At 34.2% G+C, this 23,224-nt stretch overlaps 4 protein-coding genes and 1 long non-coding RNA gene across 9 annotated transcripts; 2 read left to right on the forward strand and 3 right to left on the reverse strand.

Moving 5' to 3' along the window:
* LOC109345486 (uncharacterized WD repeat-containing protein C2A9.03-like) lies at positions 250-22,876 on the forward strand. 2 transcript variants are annotated; one of them, XM_019584516.1, is made up of 11 exons: positions 250-254; positions 1,733-1,736; positions 18,690-18,843; positions 19,104-19,271; positions 19,361-19,447; positions 19,706-19,840; positions 19,933-20,043; positions 20,407-20,498; positions 20,631-20,736; positions 22,020-22,106; positions 22,239-22,876. In XM_019584516.1, exons 3-11 carry the CDS (start codon positions 18,694-18,696, stop codon positions 22,647-22,649), a joined length of 1,347 nt encoding a protein of 448 aa, XP_019440061.1. In that variant the 5' UTR covers positions 250-254; positions 1,733-1,736; positions 18,690-18,693; the 3' UTR covers positions 22,650-22,876. The 2 variants fall into 2 exon arrangements, with proteins under 2 accessions (XP_019440061.1, XP_019440060.1); XM_019584515.1 differs by lacking the exons at positions 250-254; positions 1,733-1,736 and adding an exon at positions 17,799-18,045 and having other exon boundaries at positions 18,676-18,843.
* Positions 601-5,117, forward strand: LOC109345487 (myb family transcription factor PHL7-like). 3 transcript variants are annotated; one of them, XM_019584517.1, is made up of 7 exons: positions 601-712; positions 1,928-2,158; positions 2,690-2,766; positions 2,852-2,894; positions 3,041-3,110; positions 3,421-3,490; positions 4,308-5,117. In XM_019584517.1, the coding sequence occupies exons 2-7, from the start codon at positions 1,939-1,941 to the stop codon at positions 4,815-4,817; spliced, it is 990 nt and encodes a 329-aa protein (XP_019440062.1). In that variant the 5' UTR covers positions 601-712; positions 1,928-1,938; the 3' UTR covers positions 4,818-5,117. The 3 variants fall into 3 exon arrangements, with proteins under 3 accessions (XP_019440062.1, XP_019440063.1, XP_019440064.1); XM_019584518.1 differs by having other exon boundaries at positions 3,050-3,110; XM_019584519.1 differs by having other exon boundaries at positions 3,053-3,110.
* On the reverse strand, positions 5,467-12,286 carry LOC109345491. The gene is made up of 14 exons (XM_019584532.1): positions 12,108-12,286; positions 11,268-11,397; positions 10,883-10,964; positions 10,663-10,766; positions 10,352-10,478; positions 10,035-10,129; positions 9,563-9,686; positions 8,303-8,383; positions 7,879-7,977; positions 7,611-7,784; positions 6,669-6,803; positions 6,520-6,588; positions 6,058-6,195; positions 5,467-5,931 (listed from the first exon to the last, which is right to left on the reverse strand). The coding sequence occupies exons 2-14, from the start codon at positions 11,306-11,308 to the stop codon at positions 5,743-5,745; spliced, it is 1,458 nt and encodes a 485-aa protein (XP_019440077.1). The 5' UTR covers positions 11,309-11,397; positions 12,108-12,286; the 3' UTR covers positions 5,467-5,742.
* LOC109345492 lies at positions 6,813-7,604 on the reverse strand. Its single transcript, XR_002107419.1, has 3 exons — positions 7,502-7,604; positions 6,936-7,349; positions 6,813-6,883 (listed from the first exon to the last, which is right to left on the reverse strand). It is a non-coding gene; the product is annotated as an uncharacterized LOC109345492 (long non-coding RNA).
* Positions 13,436-16,372, reverse strand: LOC109345490. 2 transcript variants are annotated; one of them, XM_019584530.1, is made up of 5 exons: positions 16,123-16,372; positions 15,544-15,658; positions 15,244-15,423; positions 14,554-14,671; positions 13,436-13,866 (listed from the first exon to the last, which is right to left on the reverse strand). In XM_019584530.1, exons 1-5 carry the CDS (start codon positions 16,322-16,324, stop codon positions 13,804-13,806), a joined length of 678 nt encoding a protein of 225 aa, XP_019440075.1. In that variant the 5' UTR covers positions 16,325-16,372; the 3' UTR covers positions 13,436-13,803. The 2 variants fall into 2 exon arrangements, with proteins under 2 accessions (XP_019440075.1, XP_019440076.1); XM_019584531.1 differs by having other exon boundaries at positions 15,559-15,658; positions 16,123-16,370.

The raw sequence follows: 23,224 nt of genomic DNA on the forward strand, positions 1-23,224 counted from the left end.
CTAGTTGATATTTCATTCAAATACTTAAGATAAAATATTAACCAAGACTATATATTTATATACTTCTACATACAGCATGTGCCATTTTTTTCTTGCAAAGAATATTCTTCATAAGCGTTTTTGGAAGAAAAAATGGATTTAGGTAACATTACAAGTGATTTTAAATAATTTGGACTTTGGATGTTATATTAAAAAAAACAATTTTTATTTAATGAAATTATAATTAATGAGACAAAAAACGACTTCAAAAACATGTGTTCGAAAAAAAAAACATTTAAAAATTAATAATTTGAAAATTTGTCAAATTAAAATATCAAAAAACTAAATTACTTCAATTAGGATAAAACTAAAATATGAAGCTTATCCATGAGAGAATATTCAATGAGTAATGTCATTAATGAGAGGATATTTTGGAAAAAAGTATTTTGGTTAGAAAGTTGAGGGTTCGATTTTAAAATGCTCAAAAAGTTGAAGGTTCAACTTATGTGTGAACGACACTTGTTAAAATGGATAGTAAGCAAATACATATCCCGAAAGAAGGGAGTAGTTTCTTATCTTAGTTAGAGTGAATACCTGTTTGATTTTCAATTTATAACAAACAAAAAACATTAATGTAACAAAAGAAGAAAAAGCTTAATAGAGGAATACACAGTAGAATGATACAGTTCCGAAATTGAAGGGGGCGAAATTTTGTTGGAATTTATAGATCTAGGTATGTCTTTGTAATTCTATTTGTTTTCCCTTTCATTCTTTTTCCACCTTCTTTTTCAACCTTCTGCTTCTTCTTTGGTTTTGTTTTGTGTTTATGTTTTGGTTTCTTCTTACCTTTTTAAGCTTTTACCTCTACTTTGTTATTGACCCAACTTGTCAAGTTTTCTGCTTGGCCTTAGTAAATCCACATTTCTCAGACTCTGTCTCAAAGGGTGTCAAATTTTCAGCTTTTCAGAGTTCTTGGGTTGTTTGTGTTGTGGAGCTAGAACCCCAATTGAAACTTTTACTTTTTATTTATTATAATATCAATTCATTGGTTTTTATTATATATTTTCCATTGTTTTAGTCATGGTTTGTCTTATGAGTGTTCTCCTTCAATTTTGAGGATTTATATGATATTCTAGGGAACTTGTAAAAAATAGTCAACTTTAGTCATGTTTCCAATTTGCTGATGGTGTTGTATTGAATGAATGAGTTCTCTGTTAAGCGACCATGCTGATATTAAATTTCAAGTTCTCAACACAGGAATTATACATTTATGGTGGCTTATTGAGTATAATGACAAATAGACTTTATTTAATGGTGGAAGGCCATGTTAGATCCTCATAATGACCAAAAGGTCAAGAGTTCGATTCCTGGAGTGACACTTGTTAGGAGATGCACCCCGAAAGGATTAGTTTCTTACCCGAAAAGGGCGAGGGATACCCTTGGTACTACAAAAAAATAGACTTTATTTAATTTCTAATATTATTTTTATTCCAACAAAGTTTAGTTTTTTTTAGGTGATATGTCTTACATATTTATGTTAGGGAAAGAATTATTAACTTGAATTGTGCCAGCTTCTCCTATATTTCTAGCATTCTTGGTATATATCAAAGAGTAAATTCTCCTATATTTACTCTTTTTTGTTTTTATAAATTTAACTCCCGAGCCTGTGAGCCAACCTGGTTTGAACCTACTTAAGCCATGGTTAAGTGAGCTAGTCCATGGCAACCGAACCCTACCATTTTGGTGGGTCGAGCAGGGTTGGCTAGCAGTCCACAATTCACTTTTGGTGGTATTCCTATCTTGAGGGACCAATATATTTATGTGTCTTTGTATGCATGTCTGATTTTCTGCACATTTCTCTATTAACCACTTCCAATATGCAGTTAAGTTTGATATGTTAGTATTGATTTTGATATTATATTCTGTTCGTTTACTTGTTTGCTGTCAGATAAATGACAAATGTATCATCCAAAGAGCTTTCCTAGTCAAAGTCTAATTAGAAGCAATTCATTAGTTCATGATCACCATATAGATTGTGGTGGCAGCACAATGGATCCTGGCAATGCAGGAAACAATCTCACCAACGATCCTAATCTCTCTTCAAAGCAACGTCTACGTTGGACGCATGAGCTTCATGAGCGCTTTGTGGATGCTGTGGCACAACTTGGTGGACCAGATCGTGAGTATTTTCCCCCTTTTTGGGTAATTGTAAATGGTTTTTTCTTGTTCTCTACCTGAAGCATACAACATGATTTTATTTAGTAAAATGTGATTGCTAGTCTATGTAGCACATAATAAAATAAAATGCCTAGTTCTCATCAACTTTACATTAGTTACTCCAAATATGTCAAGTGCCAAGTGTTACTTTTTTTTTGCATCACCTGTGAATGTTTACAGTTTTAGTAATCGCTCGCTCTCATTTTCTGCACAGTATGTGTACATGAGTAATTATTTTTCATGCAACATTGTATCAGATAGGCACACCTACTAGATAACTCATTGGGAGATCATATGAGAATTTGCTTGGCAAGAAATTCATAAGATAATGTAAAAAGTGACATCTGAAGAATATTGGTTATGTTTTCAGATGTTTAATACTAATGTTTGCTAGATATCGTAATGTTCGATGAAGAATTGTCAAGGTCTTACGCATGATTTTTACATCTCTTATGATAAAAATATTTGAAATCTTTAATTATGCTTTTTCCAGGTGCCACACCCAAAGGGGTCCTCAGAGTTATGGGTGTTCAAGGCTTAACAATTTACCATGTCAAAAGCCATTTACAGGTAATGTGCACTTTAGGACCCCTTTACTTGATGTCCATTTTTCTTTTCATTAATCTTCATTGACTTATGTTTCTACTGCATACAGAAATATCGTCTGGCAAAATACCTACCTGACTCCTCACCCGATGGTATGTTTATCTGATTTTTGTTGTTTCAAATGACCATGCACATAATATTTCGGGCTTATTGATTAGTGTTCTTAATTCGTTAAGCATATTCATTTTACCTTGTAACTTTGTATTATCCCGTATATTTGTCTGCTAACTTTTAAAATTGTTGATAGAAGGAAAAACTGCTGACAAGAAAGAAACAGGGGATAGGCTTTCCAACCTTGATAGTTCATCGTAAGTATAGCTGGATGTTTGTGCTTTTGGATTTTCATACTTATGCAAGTTGATGGAAGCTTATGGTCAAAATATTTGTGTTCTTGTTGCTAGTGCACATTACGCTGGGCTTTAACCGCATCCCATGTTTTACATCCTGGAGTCATATTTATGCCAGAGTTAACAATATGGACTTTGTTATGTATTTTTATGTGTTCAATGCCTCAAAAATGTTACTGGGAAAAACAAAAGTAACTTTTGTATTACAAAATATTGATTGTTTCATGAGTTGTAACTGAACGAAGTTATTAATGGATTTGTCCGTCTGCAGCGGGATGCAGATTACTGAAGCACTAAAGCTTCAAATGGAGGTGCAGAAGCGACTACATGAACAATTGGAGGTATCTTTTGTTGAACTGATCTAACGACTTATATTAGAAGATTGTATTATTTATGATTCCTATGATGTTTAATCATGCAAGAGATGATGAAGTGATGAGATTCATCTTTTGATTAAGGGCCGCTTGTTTAGGCTTTTAAAAAGTGATGCTGACATTAATGTTCTTTATGAAAACTCCAGGTTCTAGTAAAAGTTGAGTTTAAACTTTCCCCCCTAAATAAATGTTTAGTAAAAGCCCAAACAAACAAGCACGTAATTTCAGAACTGTTTTTTTAATTCCAATCACAAGACATAGTACATTACATGTATGTACTTCTAATCCAGGGAGACGAAGATAAGGTTGTTAAATACCTTATGCAATCCTAATCTAGGGAGAAGAGGATAAAGTTACATGAATGCATCTGCAGGGTATTAAGTATACAAGTAGTGAAGTAAACTAGTTCTGTGTTAGTAAGTTATGCAGTGGAAAAGGCTATTGTTTTAACAAGATGTTGAATGGGTAATTCTGACAGCAAAAGATGATAAGCACACTGTTGTTCATCACATGTTAATGATAATCATAGACAACTTCTATACAACAAGCAAGCCTTAGTTCCACTAGGTTGGGTCGGCTACATGGATCGGACGATGTCATAATGTTCTACAATAAATCATGTCCATTGACAAAGCCATATATACAAATCCTATCTAGTTTATAAATCCAAATTGAACATGCTTTCTCCTTCTAATTTTCAGTTTTGAATCAAGGAAAGGCAGAATATACAGAATAGTGAATTATAAACAAGATTCTCAGCTTGTAATTTTTTTATGTGAAACAGGTGCAGAGACAGCTACAATTACGAATCGAAGCTCAGGGTAAATACTTGAAAAAGATAATTGAAGAGCAACATCGTCTCAGTGGGGTTCTTTCAGCAGATGAACCTGGCTCTGGAGTCGCACCCTCAGCTCAAGGAGGTGCGTGCCACGAACATGATAACAAGACTGACCCGGCAACCCCTGACCCAGAAAAGGCTGCCAAAGATCATGCCCCGGCAAAGAGTCTATCAAATGAATCTTTTTCATCTCACCATGAACCACTGACACCAGATTCTGACTGCCACATTGGTTCCCCAGCTGAGAGCCCTAAAGGGGAGAGATCAACCAAGAAGCAAAGGGTGAGCATGGAGGAAGCAGCATATTCTAAATCAGATATGGTGCTTCCACATCAGATACTGGAGTCAAGCATGTCATCATACCAGCAGCCGAATACTGTTTTCCTTTGCCAAGAGCAATTTGACCCTTCATTGAGGGGTATATCTAGCAGAAATGGTGAGGAGTTGGAGAAGTAATCTGATTTGATGTGATATGTAGATTGTGCACTAGGACTTATTATAGTTTTTCTGTGTTTAATCTATTCCTTCATAGATTCCCAAGGTTTTTATTTTTCAGTTGATTATTTGACTGAATGGTTTTAACTGGGATAGATAGCTTCTTGTCACAGCTTTTAATTTCATATCATGGTGACTATGACTGAGAGGCTAACATGATATCTTTGATTAGACAGAAATGTAACTATGCTTAGGAACAGATGAGTGCTATATGGTTTTGCATTGTGGTATATCTTAACATAATATACAGAAAATTGACTCTGTTTAAAAGTGAAGTTTGTAATATCTAGATGTGTGCATGGGAAATCTGCCTTGTGATATTGTATTATTTATGATATATAGCAACCATAAGTAATATTAAACTTAACAATTTGCATTCTACAGGTTATATGATAAATTTGTCTGCATAGTCTTTAATAAACATTCTGAAAGACATTTTAACATTTTCTATTTCCAAAAACTGTTTTCATTTTAATAAAGCTAAAGAAAATATCAGTGTAATTTCAAGCAAGGTTAATGTGCAAGTGAAATCAAGCCTTAAAAGTCATTTGCTTCATTTCATTTTTCTGAGTTTTTAACTGTCACATTATCCATTAAAAGGGATTGGAAATTTGAGGAAGAAAAAGGTTACTTGAATTACTTGAAGTGTTTCACAGTAAATTAGTAACAATGCTACACAACATACAGAGCTCAGGCATGTCACAACAAAAATGTGGTGAAAGCAAAGCTAGGGAGAAACATGAGCATAAGTACAGATGTTGAATTTCCTAAAAGATAATCCCACTACTCCCACTTACAATTGAATTTCAAGAACTTCCTAAATGAAACATTGGTGTTAAGAAAACAGTTAGTGTTAGATTAAATGAAATATATGATACAACATCAGTCAAGACAATGACTTGTGTCTTCGATGGGCGGATCCCCTTAGAAGGCAACACCGTAGACGTCGACTGAGGGACTCCAACCTCTCAAATCTGTCTGATTTAATCTTCTTCGCTTTCTTCTTTTGATTCTTACCGTCTTCTTTCGGGACTGACGACTGTTCTCTCATACTTCCCCGAGGTGTTGCAAATACCTTGAGATAGTATTTTGATATTATTCACATGGAGCACATAATAATGGCAATGTAATAATTCGAGAACTTGTGTGTGTGTGTGTGTCAGAGAGAGAGAGAGAGAGGAGGGGGGAGGGGGAGACAGACCTCGGAATTGTTATCATCACCCCTAAATTCTGGCAAAGATTCTTCATCACTGAGTGCCAAAGAAGAACATCTGCCCCAGCTTTCTCTAGTTGAGCTAGCACATGAGTAACATTCTTCAGTCAGGCCATTTGGTTCATTCTACAAAACCATTAAAAGTCACTTTCAGGACAGAAAAAATAGTCAATATCAGCACAGGAACATATTGAAACCACTAACTAAATTGATAGTGAGCAGATAATGGCATCTCAACGCACGATACTCTCACTTAGTGGGGCCTGGGAATAGTAGATTACACAACCTTACCACAACAAGTGAAGCGGCTGTTTCCAGGATTTGAACCCATGACCTAATGGTCACTAAGCAAAACCTTACCATTACGTCAAACTCACCCTCTGATAGTAACTAATTACTACATTAAAAATACTATTACTTAATTCCAGAAATGGTACTTGATAAAATCACCTTTGCATATGAAAGCTCATCATGGATAGGCTCATTGTAGCCATTCATGACTTCTCTGATCATGGACTCCTGCATTAAAATTGACACAATATTTAAACAGAACAGAGATTCATAAGAAAATAGCATGGACAGAAAGAAAGGCATCCTACTGGAGTCACTGGAGCAACTTCTGAAAGAAGTTTGCTAACTGATGCTTCGGTCGAAATGCTTGGAAGAGCAGACGATGAACTAGCAGCATTGGTAGTTGGAGACTGCAGGCTAGCGAGTATCTCATATAATAGACTCTATCATGGAAATAATAGCAAATTAGTGCTCCATGGAAGTAACACCTACATAATAAAGCTGAATCAAAGAAGACCAATACCTACAACATAAAGTTGTGTTTGGTTTGTGAAGACATTTTCAATTTCTATTACCTACAACATAAGGTTGTGTTTGATTTGTGAAAACATTTTCAATTTCTATATCTTATTATAATTTCCAAAAAAATAATTTACATTTTCAATTTTCCTATTTTTGAAAATATGTTGTTTTATTTCTCATTTTCATTTCCTTATCCCCACCATGTACCCACATCCCAAATTCCCAATCTCTCAGGTTGTGGCTAAACTTCACTCTTATTCTTCCTCCTCCCCCATCACACCAGTTTCAGATAGTTACGACTAGGAGATCCTGTATATCCTTTACCAATTTTGTTCATATATGAAGGATTATCATTTGAAGCTTTTGTTGATCTATCATTCCAAGTTCACAAGTTGCATTCAGGGCACAAAATATAAATTCGGGAAAACTTCTTGTAGATCCAGCTTCTCTTTACAGTGCAGCTGCCACTTTAGGGTCTTCTGCGACGGGAAAGAAGGAAAAGAGAAGGCTTCAGAGATCATAGCCATCTCACAAGTCATACGTGTATTTCATGGTTTCATGGTTCCTAAGTCTTCTATTTCCCTTCTTTCCCCTCCAAAATTCAACTCGCAAAACAGACCCTTAGTGGAATCATCAATGTTGACCAATAGAGTGATCATAGGGGAAATATACTGAAGATAGTATTTAACCAAGCAGTAAATCCGAACGGAATTCCAAATGCTAATTACCTCATCAGAACCAATTCTCAAACTCCCCAAATTGTAATACTTCTCAAGCTTCTGAGCTCTAGAAACGTGAGGAGGGCGAAGGACATTGTAGAAGAAATTGGAAACTGAGTCATAAAAGGACTGTGGTCGAGAGGAGTTGTGATCACCATCAAATTTTATGATATTTTTCTCCCCCTACAAATATAAAAGATGGAGTTAGATACTTTGGCTATGTCAAAGGAGTCGAAATCGCTAGAAAAATATTTGCATTTAAGGTTTGAAATAATACTGCATAAGATTCAGAGATGAGATCAGAGTGGTGAGGCTGAACAAATTGGTCATCATTAGCATGTCCAAATAAAACAGGAATGAATGTCTTCGGTGCAACCTGCAAGCTTTAAAAGCATTAATTTAAGATAGACATGGAAATGATATAACTCAAAAAATTGTTTAAGCCAGAAAATGAATGCTTCTAAAATTTGAAAGTCAAAATATGCACGATAAATTAAATTTACATTAATAACTCTACAATTTCAAATTTTACATTGATCTCTAAATCTTTCTTAATGTTTTGCCTATGGTTTTTCTTACCTCCCTCTTCTTCTAAAAATTGGACTAACCTCCATTTGATTTACTCTCCTTCCTGAGACTTCACCGTTCTTTTAAAAATAAATAAAAAATTAAGAAAAAAAGGCTACAAAATTAACTCATACCTGCAAACAGTTCAGATCCATGATGTCAAACTTTGCCCTCTTCTCAATAACTCGCCTCATGTAGTGTACAGCCATTTTAACCTAAGCAGCAAATCTCAGAATAAATACCAAAACTTGAAACCCAAAATACAACAATCCAGAAGGCAATCCAAGTTTAACATTGGTTTTAGATCCATGTTACTCAAAGGATTGAAAAACGAAAGGAAAACCAGCATAAAAGGGGAATAAACACAAAAGCAACTAACCAATGCCAACTAAGACAAGAAAGCAGATATAAAATCTCTAAGATGAAACACCTTACCAACTTCACAATCACAGATATTAAACAATCATACAATCGGTTTATTGAATCAAACAGGACATAGATCCTCCAAAGAAGAAAACTATAAACCTAAAAGCACTTTCAAACCTAATGCATAGATAAGACTCAGAAGTGTAAAACTATATATATGTTTTTCACTTGTTACTTTAAACTACAGTGATTTTCCCCGATAATTGCACCAATAAACAGCATCATTGTTCATTAATGAACATGGATCCCGCCTTGAAAAAATTCTGCAAATATCCATATGAATTAATGCCAAAAATATCCTAGTAAATAAATCCCTAGTTTCGTAATTTAAATTTTACAAATTGAAAAGAAAAAAGCTACATTGTAAGGAACCTGAAATCCTAAATAAAATCTCATCAAAGATAATCTTATTCTTCATTCTCTGGGATTCCTTTTTCCACTTTAAGAAAGAAGTGAATTAAAAATTAAGATGGTTATATTAAAACTATGATGCCCTCATACTTCAGATTAGCCGATAAAGAAATCTCTAAATCAGAAGACCTGAACTACAGTCCAGCTGATAGGCTAAAATCAGAATAACTTAGTAGAAGGCAAGGCCGGGTGGCAGGTATCCTAGTTGGCAGGTGTTGAACATATGAAAAATGTCCTTACTCCTTAAAGGAAATGAGAAATTGGAGCGCTGCTTAATCTCCTTCAACAACACAAAGAAACAGCATATTGATTTGAGTCATAACAATGCAACAGTTAAATCTTTTACAACCAGAGAATGTTAAGATTGATGATGCGACCCCTGTGGCAGACATCATGCACTACAGGTTCCTCATTCATGTTGCCGCATGGCAGTCATGAGGGAACCAGATCATCCTTTTCATTTTTAGTTGTGCATTTATGAGACGAAGGTTCCATCTAAATCCTATGCACACACACAGAGAAAGAGAGAGAGAGAGAGAGAGAGAGAGAGAGAATACAGTGAACTTTGGAAGCCGAATGTTATATACATCGGCAAGCTCCATCATCAGATCATATAAATTTGAAAAGGCACTATCCAACACCATTCCAGCAATAGAAGGGTCTTCAGCTCCATAAAGAAGGCTATAATACACCAAAGCAGGGTGAATAGTCAATTAGAGTATAGATTCTTGGACGACTCATGATTACATATACATATATACATATAGGGAAAAAGGGGCTGATGGATAATACTTCAAACCCATATATAAACTTTTAAAAACTATGTATTCAAAAGTTTAGAAATAAATAAATGATATTGTGTTTCAGTTCCTTATCTCTTTTCCTTCAAAATCTCATTTTTTTTTTAATATATCCTTTCATTGAGGACCATTTTGTTTCGGTGTTTAGGTCCAACCTATCATACAATTAAAATAGTAAAGCGCAGAAATCCTTACATAAATCAGACAAGTTAATTGGAAGATATAATACCTGGTAACAGCACCCATCGATCGTCCCCAGAGACCTATACAAGATACTTGCTTGTTGCTTCTTAAGTGTGACACCACTATCTTCAGATCTTCTTTCTGTTAACAGATAAAATAGTTTAAAGTTTCTCATATATAAAGTAACAGGAAACATTAAGCTTGAATACTTCATAAAAACATTATGGAAAAAATGCACAAGTAAGCATGAAAGTTTTTAAATGTGATGTATCGCTAGCGTTGTAAAATAAGAAATATGCAGGATCTCAAGTTAACAGCCAGAAACTAATTAAAAATAAATATATGTGGAAAGAGGCTACTTACTTCATGCCAACCGAGGCTAACATGGTCTCCATCAGATAAGCCTGATCCCGAGAAGTCAAGAGTAAAAACAGTAATATTTGATGGAAGAAGGATAACAGCAGCTTCATTGGCATCAGCCCGACATCCACTGCAACATTGTACACATACACGCATATCAAAAGTGAGGAAATTGTCTATTCAATTGAAATGGGCATGTCATGCTGAACATATACAATATTAAAAGATTGCATTTGTAATTGTAAAATTCAAAATCAGACCAATATAGAATCTTTCATAGGCAGCAATAGCAGTACATATAAAAATTGAAATACCTGTTTCCATGACAATATATAACACAAGGAAGAGAAGTATCTTCTGGGAGTGGCGAAGGGAGATAATGACTACACTGCAAGGTATGGCCTCTGGCATTCTCGAGCTGCAGTATTACGAAAGGAAGAGATAATCAAGCTTCCAAAAATAATTGTAATCATCAATTAGCTTCCAAAAAAATAGATAACTTCAATAGCATATAACAAAATATGCCATACTTGCCTCCAAATCCTGCCTTTGGTATGTTTTTCCAGCAAGGGTGAATTCCTTTTCCCATAGATACTGATCTGGATTGTACTCAGCCCTGTATATGCAACAAAGTAGATACACTGAAACTGTAATCTGATTATCTTGAAAAAGGTAACCACAAGTTGATCAATGAACGCAGGGGCACTTAATTATTTGCATTAGTTGAATATAAGAAGACAAATTTCAGAAACAACATTAATGAAGTCTATGAGACATGTCCAGTTGAACACAATACATTGAAAGGGGTATTTCAATCAAACAAAAAGAAAAATCTACTAGCTTGAACATTCCAGTATAAGTTTGCAATGCAAATAAACTAGCGCCGAGCCACACGAACCAGTACAGCAAAAATCGATACCTGGGAGGCCGAATAACGAAATTGATGAATTGCTCAATCATCTTGCTTTTCAATGTAGCTCAGAGCAGCTCCGCTTCAGACTACACATGCAGCGGAGTCTCTGAGAAGCTCTAAGTCAATTCTCCCCCATCTACCAAAACAAATGAAAGTTGTTGATCTGCACTTAATCTCAAATCCTCCCAATATAGAAAGAACCCTACTTATGAATTTGGATGCCAAACATTAATTAAGTGCAACTATTTCCAACACAAGCTTTTAATGCCCAATTCATGTAAGAAAAAACAACTACCTACCTACCTACTAAAAAGTTTAATTTTGAATAAAAAGGAAACACCATGAATGAAGCTCAACACCAACTTTTCTTTCAAATTTACAAGAAATCTGGTCCCAAGTAATGATTTGAAAGAGAGTGTGAGATGAATAAAGCAAAAGCATTTCCAGATCAAAATCAAAATGCCCCCAAAATTTTACCAAAGCTGCATCTAGAAGACCATAGAAAGGAGCAGTAAGTCAATGGTTTTAACCCCAAAACCCAAACAAAAAGTTAACTTTTTTTCCCACCATTATTTCAGAAACTTCATTCAAGGTAAAAAAAATCAAACTTGAGTTAATGGGTAGACGCAAATTCAATGAAATAAGTGTCAAAAGGGAGAAAAATTTGTAGAAAAGGGGTAATATCTCATAAAAGCAAAAATGTGGGGTTAGAAAAAGACAAGGGACAATAATTCCTAGTATTGATGAATGATAATAATGCAAGTGCCCTAAGAATCTGATTTTGGAAACAAAAAAGGAGGAAGCGGAGAAAACGGAAAGAGAATAAGAAAAAGAAAAGAACTTTACCGGAATGGAAAAGAGGGTGTGACCCCAGCAGAAGCAAAATGGTTGTATAAAGTGTAAGCAATTGAATAGAATGGAATAGAATAGAGACTTATTGTTATGGTTGTTGATGTTGTTATAGATATTAGATAGTGCTTTGGGTTTTAGAAAGAAGGAGAAATAGTAGGAGATGATGGGAAAGGACAGATAAGAAAGTTGAGACAGACACAAATCACAATGGCTGAAACAACCAGAAATTCCTGTCTTTTCTCAAATTATTATTACTTTTTTATTTTTGGATTCTTTTAATTATTTATTTATTTATTTGGATTCATCATTCATTAGATTCATGAGAGGTTATGTTTCAATGGTTAATAAAGAATGGGACTAGAGGTGTAAACAACTTCACACATTTTTTTAACCACACAATAATATTGATTTAATTCTCAGTGAAAAGTGGCTTATATTAATTTAATTTTGAGATTAAAAAGTATGTATAGTTTTTGAAAGTTTTGGTTTCACACAATTTCTCAATTTCCCTTGTTACTAATTTTTTTTTGGTTACTTTACTCTTTTTTTGGTTACCCTTGCTACTAATTTAAATGAATGCTAACCATTTTAAGTTATTATATTATTTTTTTTATATAATCAGTCTTATTGTGGATAAAGAATTAATTCTTTTCTAGACGTGTGATTGTCGTTCTTAACAAATATCACTCCCAAAAATCAAATTTTTAACATTTTAGTCTACATAGGTATTTAGTTTGAGCTTATATCACTAAAAGTGGCACCAGACAGATAAAACTTTTCTCAAATAGCTACTCTATGATTGAACTTCTTACCTTGGAGATCCACTTCTACTTTTTGGTATCATTAGAACTATTGATAACCAAATTTTAGAAAATTAGTGATACCAGCTTTAGTAAAATGATTTGCCTGTAAGAATCTTTATTTGGAATCCATGAGTATATAAATGAAATAAAACATAAACTGTTCAATTTCAAAAATCATCAATTCAAGACATTCACTTAATTTTAGACCCCTCTTGTCACACCCTTTTCCTCCAACCAGATATGGCATTAATATGGTAAATGAAGCAAAGTCTGATTAGTTTGAAACATAAGTCTAATACCTTACCCCTTAATCAGTTCAAGTAACAACAATATTTTTCATTGCACAAGAGGAAAATAACACAAGTTTGTTTTGGAAACAAAAATTAATAAACTTGATCTGAAGTTTAAGCCACATCTTCTTGCCTTGTAGGTTGGGTGATAATAACATTTTAGCACTTGGAAATAGATTTTTCATAAATCATAATTTTTACCATCAAGATAGAAGAAGAGACAATGGAGAGTAAAATAGCAGGTTATCTTTTCTGTAGCACATGATACACAAATTACAGAAGCATATTTTTTTATATCTGGAAACCTGAAGTTGTGTTTAACCTGAATCTAACAGCAGCCACTGAGCAGCATGAGTTCACTTCAATGAACATCTGTGCTCTACACTGCCAATATAAGAAGGATTGAGATCCTGCACATTATCCTCAAAAAAAATTCTTCGTCTTCCCTCCCGTATACTTTCTGAAGTCATTAGCTCTGACAGCCATGACCTTAACTCAGGCATTTTGGATTCATAGAAGAAGTAATAATACTTCAAAATTTCTATTTTTGTGCATCTATTTATAAGTTAAGCTTGTATAAAAAAAATCTGTAACAAGCTAGCTGCTTGGTTTTACTATGCCCTGAAGCTTCCACCCACCAAATCCTGCAGCATCAAATGCCTGCAAGATAAAATGTTAAATGCAGATATGTTTGTTAGTTGAAAAGTAAATAACTTTTCCTTCTGGAAGATAGTATAATATTAAATGAAAAACTGAGACTCACAACTCTCCTAAAAGCTGAAGTTGTTGGCTCATGAGTGACTTTATTACGTCTCTAATAGAAACAAAATCTACTCCAGAGAAAAGAAGCACAAATGGAGTGTTGTTTCATTGTTATAGTGAAACTGTGAATTGTGATCTGAATTATTTGGGGTGTGTTCAAGTATTATGTGTACCACTATTGACTTGTTCTCATCGTCATAATACTAAGACATATCCGATTGTAAACCTTGATTGACTTAAGCAGAAAAAGAATATGACTGCTGCCTTATTCATTTAGTATATTTTTGTTGCTGCGGGGATGAAAACGTTTTACTTAACATGCACGAGGATACTCCTTCGAGAATCGGGATACATATTCTAGAGAGAATTATCTAACTCCAAGTTTATAGCTTTCTGGCAAAAAAGCATTAAATTGAACCGTGTGCGATGGTGGCATGTGAGTAAGTTAGTAGCGCAACTGACTTCCCAAAAGTATAGACATAAATTGTCATTATTATTTATAGCACACAATATACAGTAGAGGCAGTGAATCGACTTGGAAGAAGATATCACTGTATGTTGTTGTATGAAGTATTGAAATCTAACCTCATCCCAAGATTTTCCAGTAGCCTCAAGCAGTGCAGCGTTGCATGTCTTTAATTCTACAGATGCCCCAGAAAACATTGAGGCCGCCTCTTCCCACCCTCTATTGTGTCCCATGCACCTGCAAATACCACCCATCAGATCTTATAAATTGTAATTTGTAAATCAAAATTATTTCTCAGAAATCAAATGGAAAAGATATTATCACAAAAAACAAAGGGCTTCTATAGAAATTTAAAATGTACTGGACATTGCTTCACTAAGTATAGACGTTATATAACAGAATTAATGTAACAACCACCCAGATGAGGTGGCCTTCATGCTAGATTCAACCACCATCATGAGTGAAACAATATGCATTTCAATTGACTGTGCTTAAAAAGTTCAATACACTGCACAAGAAGTTCACAAGTGGGGTGCAAAAAAAGGAAATGTTACTCCACTGGTTTTCCATATTTGACATTAACATGTGATTTCCCAATAATGTCAACAAACAACAATAACCAAGCCTTAATCCCACTAGGTACTGATCATAGCCATGTTTGTATCCACACATTTTTTGCCTTACTAGCAGGAAAGGATTAAAAGACATTTCTCTAGTATACATTTAATAGTTTAAACTTTAATCATTCGGCCACTTCCTTCTAAAAATATTATAAACCACATAAAAACTTGGAATTCGTATATACTCACATGATGGTGAGCATCTCATCCTTTGTATATTTACAAATAACCTTTTGAAGGTGCTCTGCCGTTTGTCCATCCATTGCTGCAATTGAATAGAAACTAGGAATAAAATGAACCTCAGCTTCCAACAGTTCCTGCACTTGCTCCTGCATTATCTTGAGTGTTTCCTTAGTTCGTGCTGCATCACTGCAACAATAGAAGTCAATGTTGAGAACCTTAAAATGCTACCTACGTAAAGCTGACTAACCCTACGAGCCTTCAAAACAGTAAACCATATCCAATGACTAGCGTTGCATAACAACTGCCACAACATTTCCTAACCTAGACAGGATAAGTTCAGGAATCCAACCAAGCTGTTGGAGCTTGCGGGAAAATCTCACAGCATCCGCTTTCCCAGCTTTACTGAGAGGCCGGTCATGATCTGCAGAAAAACCAAATTTTCACTTAGAATCAACACAATTCTAAAAATACCATGTTTCCAGAAGAACCTAATGCAGCATCACAACAAAACATGTGGAAATTACTCACATGTGTACTACTAAAGTTCAAGATTTTAAGCATCAACAGTGTTCAAAAATTGCAATAAAAAACATGTAGCCCACCATTTATTCTACCTAGAACAAATAACATTTTTCCAATTTCAATCCAATTCTTAAATGGAAACATTCCCACTTCACCCAATGAAGAAAAAATTTGATATTTGAGAATGTGAACTTGAAAAAGCTATAAACTGCACAAAACATAAAACCCACTATTTGTGCTAACTAAAATCAACAACTTTTTTCCATTTCCAATCCAAATACAAAAACGGGAACGTTCCCACCTCACAAAAAACCATAAAGTTTGAAACTTTAAGCTTAGGAGAGGTTGAAATAGGGTTATTACCGCGGAGTGAAGGATTTTGCCATGAACTATGAGCATGGCGAAGGAGGATGAGGCGGCGAGACATTGATTGAGATGAGGGTTGGAGTAATTGGGGATCTTGATTTTCAATTAGGAGAGAAGATTTGATGACAAATGGATTAGGTTTTCGAATTGGGTTGAAGTTGAGAGGAAGAGAATGCATGTCATAGAGTGCCATATTCATTCTTGTGTTACTCTCTCCTTCTTCTCTGTTTGATTATTATGTGGAGTATAATTTCTTTTTATTTTTTTTATCCATTCAATTTTGTCTACAAAAAACAAAACTTTAGTCTTAATGATTTTATTTGGGTGTGGTTAATATTTTCACCATTTACTTCTTATTTGAGTTATATTTTAATTATATTTATTGGGTGAGGTATGTTATATGATAAGTTCTGTGAGTACATACAAATATGGTTTGTTTTTATTCTTTTTTGGCAATTAAAGAATTTAGTGTAATTTTGATATTTTAGCTTATTAAAAAATGACATTTTTATAATGTGACATTTCTCATTCATAAGCTAGAGTATTAAATCATCTTTTGTTCTTCTATAGTTGGAGAATTGTGTTGGAGAATATAGATTATTATAGTGATATTACTTCTAAGTATGCAATTTAAACACCCTTAGTTGGACATTTCTTTTAGTAACACCTAGACCTACCTTTGAATCTCAATGTTCAATAAAATGTCAATTTAATCTTAGGGATTGAAATCATTAAGCAATTTGGTCCCTAACATTACAAAAACACATCATTTAACTTTGCATTTCAATTAATTTGGTCATTAGTATGACTACTACCATTATTATTGTAAGATTAATCTTTCCCTTAAATTTGTTTACAAATTAAATTCGAAAAAGAAATCATTCACATGCTCTTAAACCCTCACTCAATCATAAGAAATCATGTTTGAATAGTTATTCCTTTCTCTTATTTGGAATGGTACTCATGTGAAGAACTATGGCCTTTACATGAATCTAGGGCATGAAAATTGTGCTCCCTCTTTTTGAATCCAATATAACTCAATTTCAATTAAGTTTTGGTTCTAACATTAGGATTGTATATTCATTAATCGATACAATCTAATATTAAGGAATCAAAAAAATCATTCAACTTCAATCACTATGACTACTCTACAATTTCCACTTTTTGCCACAACATATCATAACATAGTTGTTTCTTCATAATTGACAAATCAACATTTAGATACGTTAATCTTTCCTCTTGTTCATATTGTAATCGGCTTGTTCAGATGCAATAGGAAATCACGAAGATCGTTTTGTAGTTCTCTTTCCATTTAGCATGGACCAATATGAAAATTGAAGTCGAGTTTGAAGTCGTGCACAAAAGCCAATCCAATATACTTGATTCATTCCAATCCATCCAAACAACATGATGAATTGCATTCTAAACTTAAAATAAGCTAAACTTAATTCCAAATCATCTTTTTAGGTCGTTATGAAACTATTTTCAGTTTTACTGTCGTCCAACTCATTCATCTAATTACTTTATCTCATCATAGATAATTTTGATTGAATCACACACAATCAAAAACTCTTTTCTTTTAAAAAAACATCATACACACAATTTCAACCTCTAAAATTTATTGGAAAAATTGCATATTTATTATTTCTAGTTAATAAACCAAAAATCTTCCAAAAACACTAATCCATAGTTTATGATATGAATGAAACTCAAATGAAGATGAAGTTGCGGTTAAGGACAAATCGCATTGTGTTATCTATTCTCTCTCTCTTTGATTTCTGTTCTGCTTCTTCATTGGTATAGGTGCAGATCAGATTCAAACCCTTATCACCCAGATCCAACTTCCCATTTACGATTACAATCTCCTTCCCCATTTTCATTATTCATCAACCCTCAATTAGAACAACAACAAAAATCAAGGTCAGGATTTTATGATACCCATTAAACCCCTTCTTATTATTTCATTCATTGAATTGCAATTGCTCCACCCCTTTAATTTTTCTCAATTCAATTAACCTTTTTCTATCTTAAAGTTTATGTTTTTACAACTTTGTGTATGCATATGCTGCAAATTCGTTTCCGGGTAAGTATCCTTTTGTTTAGGGAAAATAGGATTTTTTTTTTTGGTTATGTATGTAGATGTTCGAATTCGGTTTCTGAAGTAATTGAAAATTTTGCCCAAATTAATGCTAGTTTCTCTCAAATTTTGCTAGTTTTGGCTTATTTAGTGCATGGTCAGGTTTAAAGTTCAAATTAGATTAGGTGAGATGTTTTTTTATTATACAAAAGAATTTAGTTTAGGGTTTAGTTATTGTGTACCTTACTGCTAAATATCCATAACTGGTATGCTTTGCTCTATAAAATTAAAACTTTAGTATCTGTACCTTCAAAGGTCATATCATACAGAATTTTATGTTTATGGAATTTGTGTTCTTTACACTAAAATTTAACGGTAGTATCTATAGCGTATAGGTCATAGACTTTTATGTTTAATTTTTTTACTTAATGTGTTTATGAAACTCATTTTAGTTTACTTCCTTTATGTACTAGAGAACTTCCTTGAGAAACATGTCTCAGAACCAAGGAGACGAAATGGAATACGCTGCTAATGCTGATGATAATGAAATGGCAGACGTAGAAGATGATATATATTTCCGTGGCAGAGCATTTGGAGAATCAGATTCCGATGAGGAGGAGGATGATGAATATGACCCTTTGGTTTGTTTCGAGTCTTGAGCAAAACTTCTGTTATCATTTGAACTTATGCTGCGTGTGATTGTTTGTCAACTCCTGTTGCAAAGTCTTTCAATGTTTTTCATGTTTGTTATCACTCTTGTATTGTTGCTACTTTCTGATTTGCCTCCTTACTCCTAGGATGACTTTGGTTTAAATGACTAATATTTGCTACAGTTTTGCCATTGTAGTAATTTTTCCACGTGCTTGCACTGTTTAATGTGGTGGGGCATTGGGTTCTGCAGGAAAACCGGATAACAGATACTAGTGCCGCAGAAGCTAGAAGGGGTAAGGATATCCAAGGTATACCGTGGGGTAGACTGAGCATTAGTCGTGAGACATATAGACAAACTAGATTAGAGCAGTACAAGAATTATGAAAATATACCACAATCAGGGGAACGGTCAAAGAAGGTAAACTATGCCTTGTTTACAGATCCTACGTATTTGAGTAATGATTTTGAGGTCATTGACCTTGTAATTTTCCCCCTTATTGTCTACAGGAATGCAAACCAACAAAGAAAGGGGGGATGCATTATGATTTCTGGCAAAACACTAGATCTGTGAAGTCAACGATACTTCATTTCCAAGTATGTTAATATAGTAATCCTTTACCTTTTAATCATGCGTGGATATGATAAGATTTGTTTGGTTTACACTCCATGTTATCTTGTCTCTCGTGGAAAGACATGTGCCTGCATGCAGACCTGTGTTAAGTAGCTTGTCCTACTGGGATTTATCTTTATGATTTCCTACTTGCTTCTGGACACTTAAATTACGCAACTGCTGCCAATAATGTTAAGTATCACTAATGTGAAATTTGTAATTTGTCATTCACTCATTTGCAGTTGAGGAACTTGGTTTGGTCAACATCAAAGCATGATGTATATCTTGTTTCGCATTACTCAATTGTCCACTGGTCTTCATTAAATTCTAAGAGATCTGAAGTCCTGAATGTATCAGGACATGTAGCCCCATGTGAGGTAGGTAACCATGCTGGCACTGTTTTGTTGTTGAAACTTGAAAGCATCACTTAGAAAATGCTTCTGAGACTTTACGTGTCTAATGTGAATAGAAACATCCTGGAAGTCTCTTGGAAGGATTTACACAGACACAAATCAGTACTCTTGCTGTTCGAGATAAGTTGTTGATTGCAGGTGGCTTTCAAGGAGAACTTATCTGCAAGGTTTTTCTTTTGTACTTATAGTTTCATTTTCTGGAATGATAAGTATTTTTTAGTCAACATTTTCTTAACAGATGTAGTTTTTCATGTAACATAGTCAATGAGATATAATTGTCCTCACTATTGCCATTCCCCCTGCTTTTTGTGGCACAATTAGTTTGTGTTTTACGCTCATATACTAATATATGGATGTTCACCTTGCTTTTGACATTAGGAAGAGCTTATTCCTTGGTATGATCATTTGAAAATTTACTGATTAACAGTTTTAAATAACTGGAGTCATCGTTAATTTATCTTGATTTTCCAAATCAATGTTTTTGTCAAATGTTTATTGTCAATTGATGACACATAGTTAATGTCTTGTAGTACTTAGATCGACCTGGGGTTAGCTTTTGCTCCAGAACTACTTATGAGGACAATGCTATCACAAATGCCGTTGAGATTTATGAACATCCCAGGTCTTTATTCTTCGCTTTCTTGCTTTCCTTTTCATTAATTTTTTTAGTCTTAAATTGTTGATCTGATGTTAGTAACTACTGGTCACAACAACTCTCACCTATGGATCTACTAACAATGAATTAATCTGCCAGTGGATCTGTTCATTTTATGGCTTCAAATAATGACGGTGGGATAAGAGACTTTGATTTGGAGAGTTTTCAGCTTTCCAAACATTTCTGTTTCCCCTGGCCAGTAAATGTAAGTACTAAGTACTTTCACTTTACTTTTCATGTTTGAAATAATAGATATGAAAAATGAATTTATTAGTTTCTACTACTTCAATATACAAGAGAATGACAAGAGATAGAAAAGGGAAAGAACAGAGTTTTGTCTTGTAAAGCAGCAAAGCTTACTACAATATGATCTGAATTATATACTCCCACCTTTTCCATTATTTTTAAAGTTTTTGCTCTAGCATTTTAATTGTGTAGCATTATGGTCATTGGGCTCTTTGATTTGTCTCGGAATTGAAATCACATTTAAAGTTGCCTTTAAATATTTAGCCCAACAACAAAAAAGTTCCGCCTTCAATGACTTTATTAGTGAAACAGAAATACCATCTTTATGGTCCTTGAAATCAGGTTTTTTTTTGTTGAGAATTTACCAAAAACCAGTTTTTGTAATATTATTTACTGTTCTTTCATTCTTTTGCTGCTTCTGATGGTTTTCACTATATACTCCTTTTTGTACTGCCTGACCAACTGCTTTGCGAAACATTTTGGTATGTTTTCACCTTTTTCTATCCTGAATTTCTACAAGTTGCTAGTAAAATGAATTTACTCTATGTACTTGAATGTTGAATATCGTTTTTTTGTCAATCGGGACAGCTGTGAGCTTATCTGTTTGTCTATTTGAAGGAAATTCCTTAGTTGGTGTCAATTTTTATCTTAAATGTGTAGTGTTCTTTATTTCTAACTGTTGAAGATGATGAGATAGAGATATGGAAATTTTAACTTAGTCACACTGGCATCTATTTATGAAACTTCTTACAAATACAAAATAATACTCCCTCTTATAACTAATTCACACATTAAGAAAGTTGGTAAAAGTAGTTGCGACTCAAATTTATCAAAAATTATATTAACATTCCAAAATTACCTATCCACTCATCATGGTAAGTGAAAGGTTTGCTGGAATGTTTAGGGAGCGATAAATAGAGTGAAATTATAGAGGGGATATTTGGAATATATTATTTAATGCTACCTAAATATTATGAAGTGACTTATATTTAGGGACAAAGAAACTTTCTAAAAGGTGGCTTATAAACAGGGAGTACCGGAGTAGCATAATGAGAAAGTTACATCTTATCGTCAAAGTTTAAAAGGGGATGAATGGAGAATAAGTGTCTAAATATATTTTTTATTGTTTCATTGAACTCGCATTGTGAATGCCCACCACTAACTACTATTGGAAAATAAGTAGTGAGTTCTTTGGTGAATAGCATAAATGATTATATGAATTTGTGCCCATTCGGTCTACAGCATACTTCATTGAGCCCGGATAGTAAAATAATTGCTATTGTTGGAGACAACCCAGAAGGTTTACTGGTGGATTCTCAAACTGGAAAGGTTGGCACTTTTTTGCTTTGTCTATGTTACAAATTGTTGGTTGAATATTTCTTTTTAAAATGGTGTTGGGGTAGATGTGCTAGGTGTGAAAAAACTATGAACATCTAATTTAAATTCTGGTTGTCATTGTAGACTATCACATCTTTATATGGACACTTGGATTATTCCTTTGCATCTGCATGGCATCCCGATGGGCGCATTTTTGCCACTGGGAACCAAGACAAAACATGTCGTGTTTGGGATGTTAGGAACTTGTCTCAGTCTGTTGCCGTTCTTAAGGGAAACCTTGGAGCTATACGTTCAATACGTTTCACATCCGATGGACAGTTCATGGCAATGGCTGAGCCTGCTGACTTTGTGCATGTCTATGATGCAAAGCATGGGTTTGAGAAGGAGCAGGAGATCAATTTTTTCGGGGAGATCTCTGGTGTATCTTTTAGTCCGGACACTGAATCACTTTTCATTGGTGTCTGGGATCGTACCTATGGAAGTCTTCTTCAATACAATCGGCGCAGAAACTATATGTATCTTGACTCCTTGTAAATTTATGAGCTTTATACTTGTAAGTACCTAGAGCTTATGTCCTTTCATCTGAGTATTGTGGCACCATCTCACCAAAATCAGAAGAAAGACCGATGTATACTGCCTCATTACACAATGTTGAACATGGCCTGAGGATGTTATAGTTGTACACCATTATGTTAAATAACATTGACTGTCAAACTATGTTTTTTTATGATAATAATGATAGGGAAGGAACAAAGTTTGCACATGCATTGTTTCACTTTGTCTTCTACTGCATTTGTTTGGTTAAAATATATTCCTGAGGGTACATTGTCTCACCAGATATGAGTCATATGTACCTTGCATTTCCCTGTTATAATGAAGATTGGAACAATCACTGGAAATAGGATGTAACTAGGGTCGCGTAATCGAAAATCGGGGCGTGATGGAAGGACTTTAAAGTCAACAATTCTGGGAGGCAGGATTCTTGTTTGATAACATGCCAAATTAGTGGTTGAAAACAACTTATATGAGAATCGTGCTAAATCAACATAGTATTAGAAATTAGTTGTATTTAGTTACCTGAGATAATACAAGTTAAAAAATGTTGGTGC

The sequence above is a fragment of the Lupinus angustifolius genome, chromosome LG04, assembly GCF_001865875.1.
Source record: "Lupinus angustifolius cultivar Tanjil chromosome LG04, LupAngTanjil_v1.0, whole genome shotgun sequence".
Lineage (NCBI taxonomy): Eukaryota > Viridiplantae > Streptophyta > Magnoliopsida > Fabales > Fabaceae > Lupinus > Lupinus angustifolius.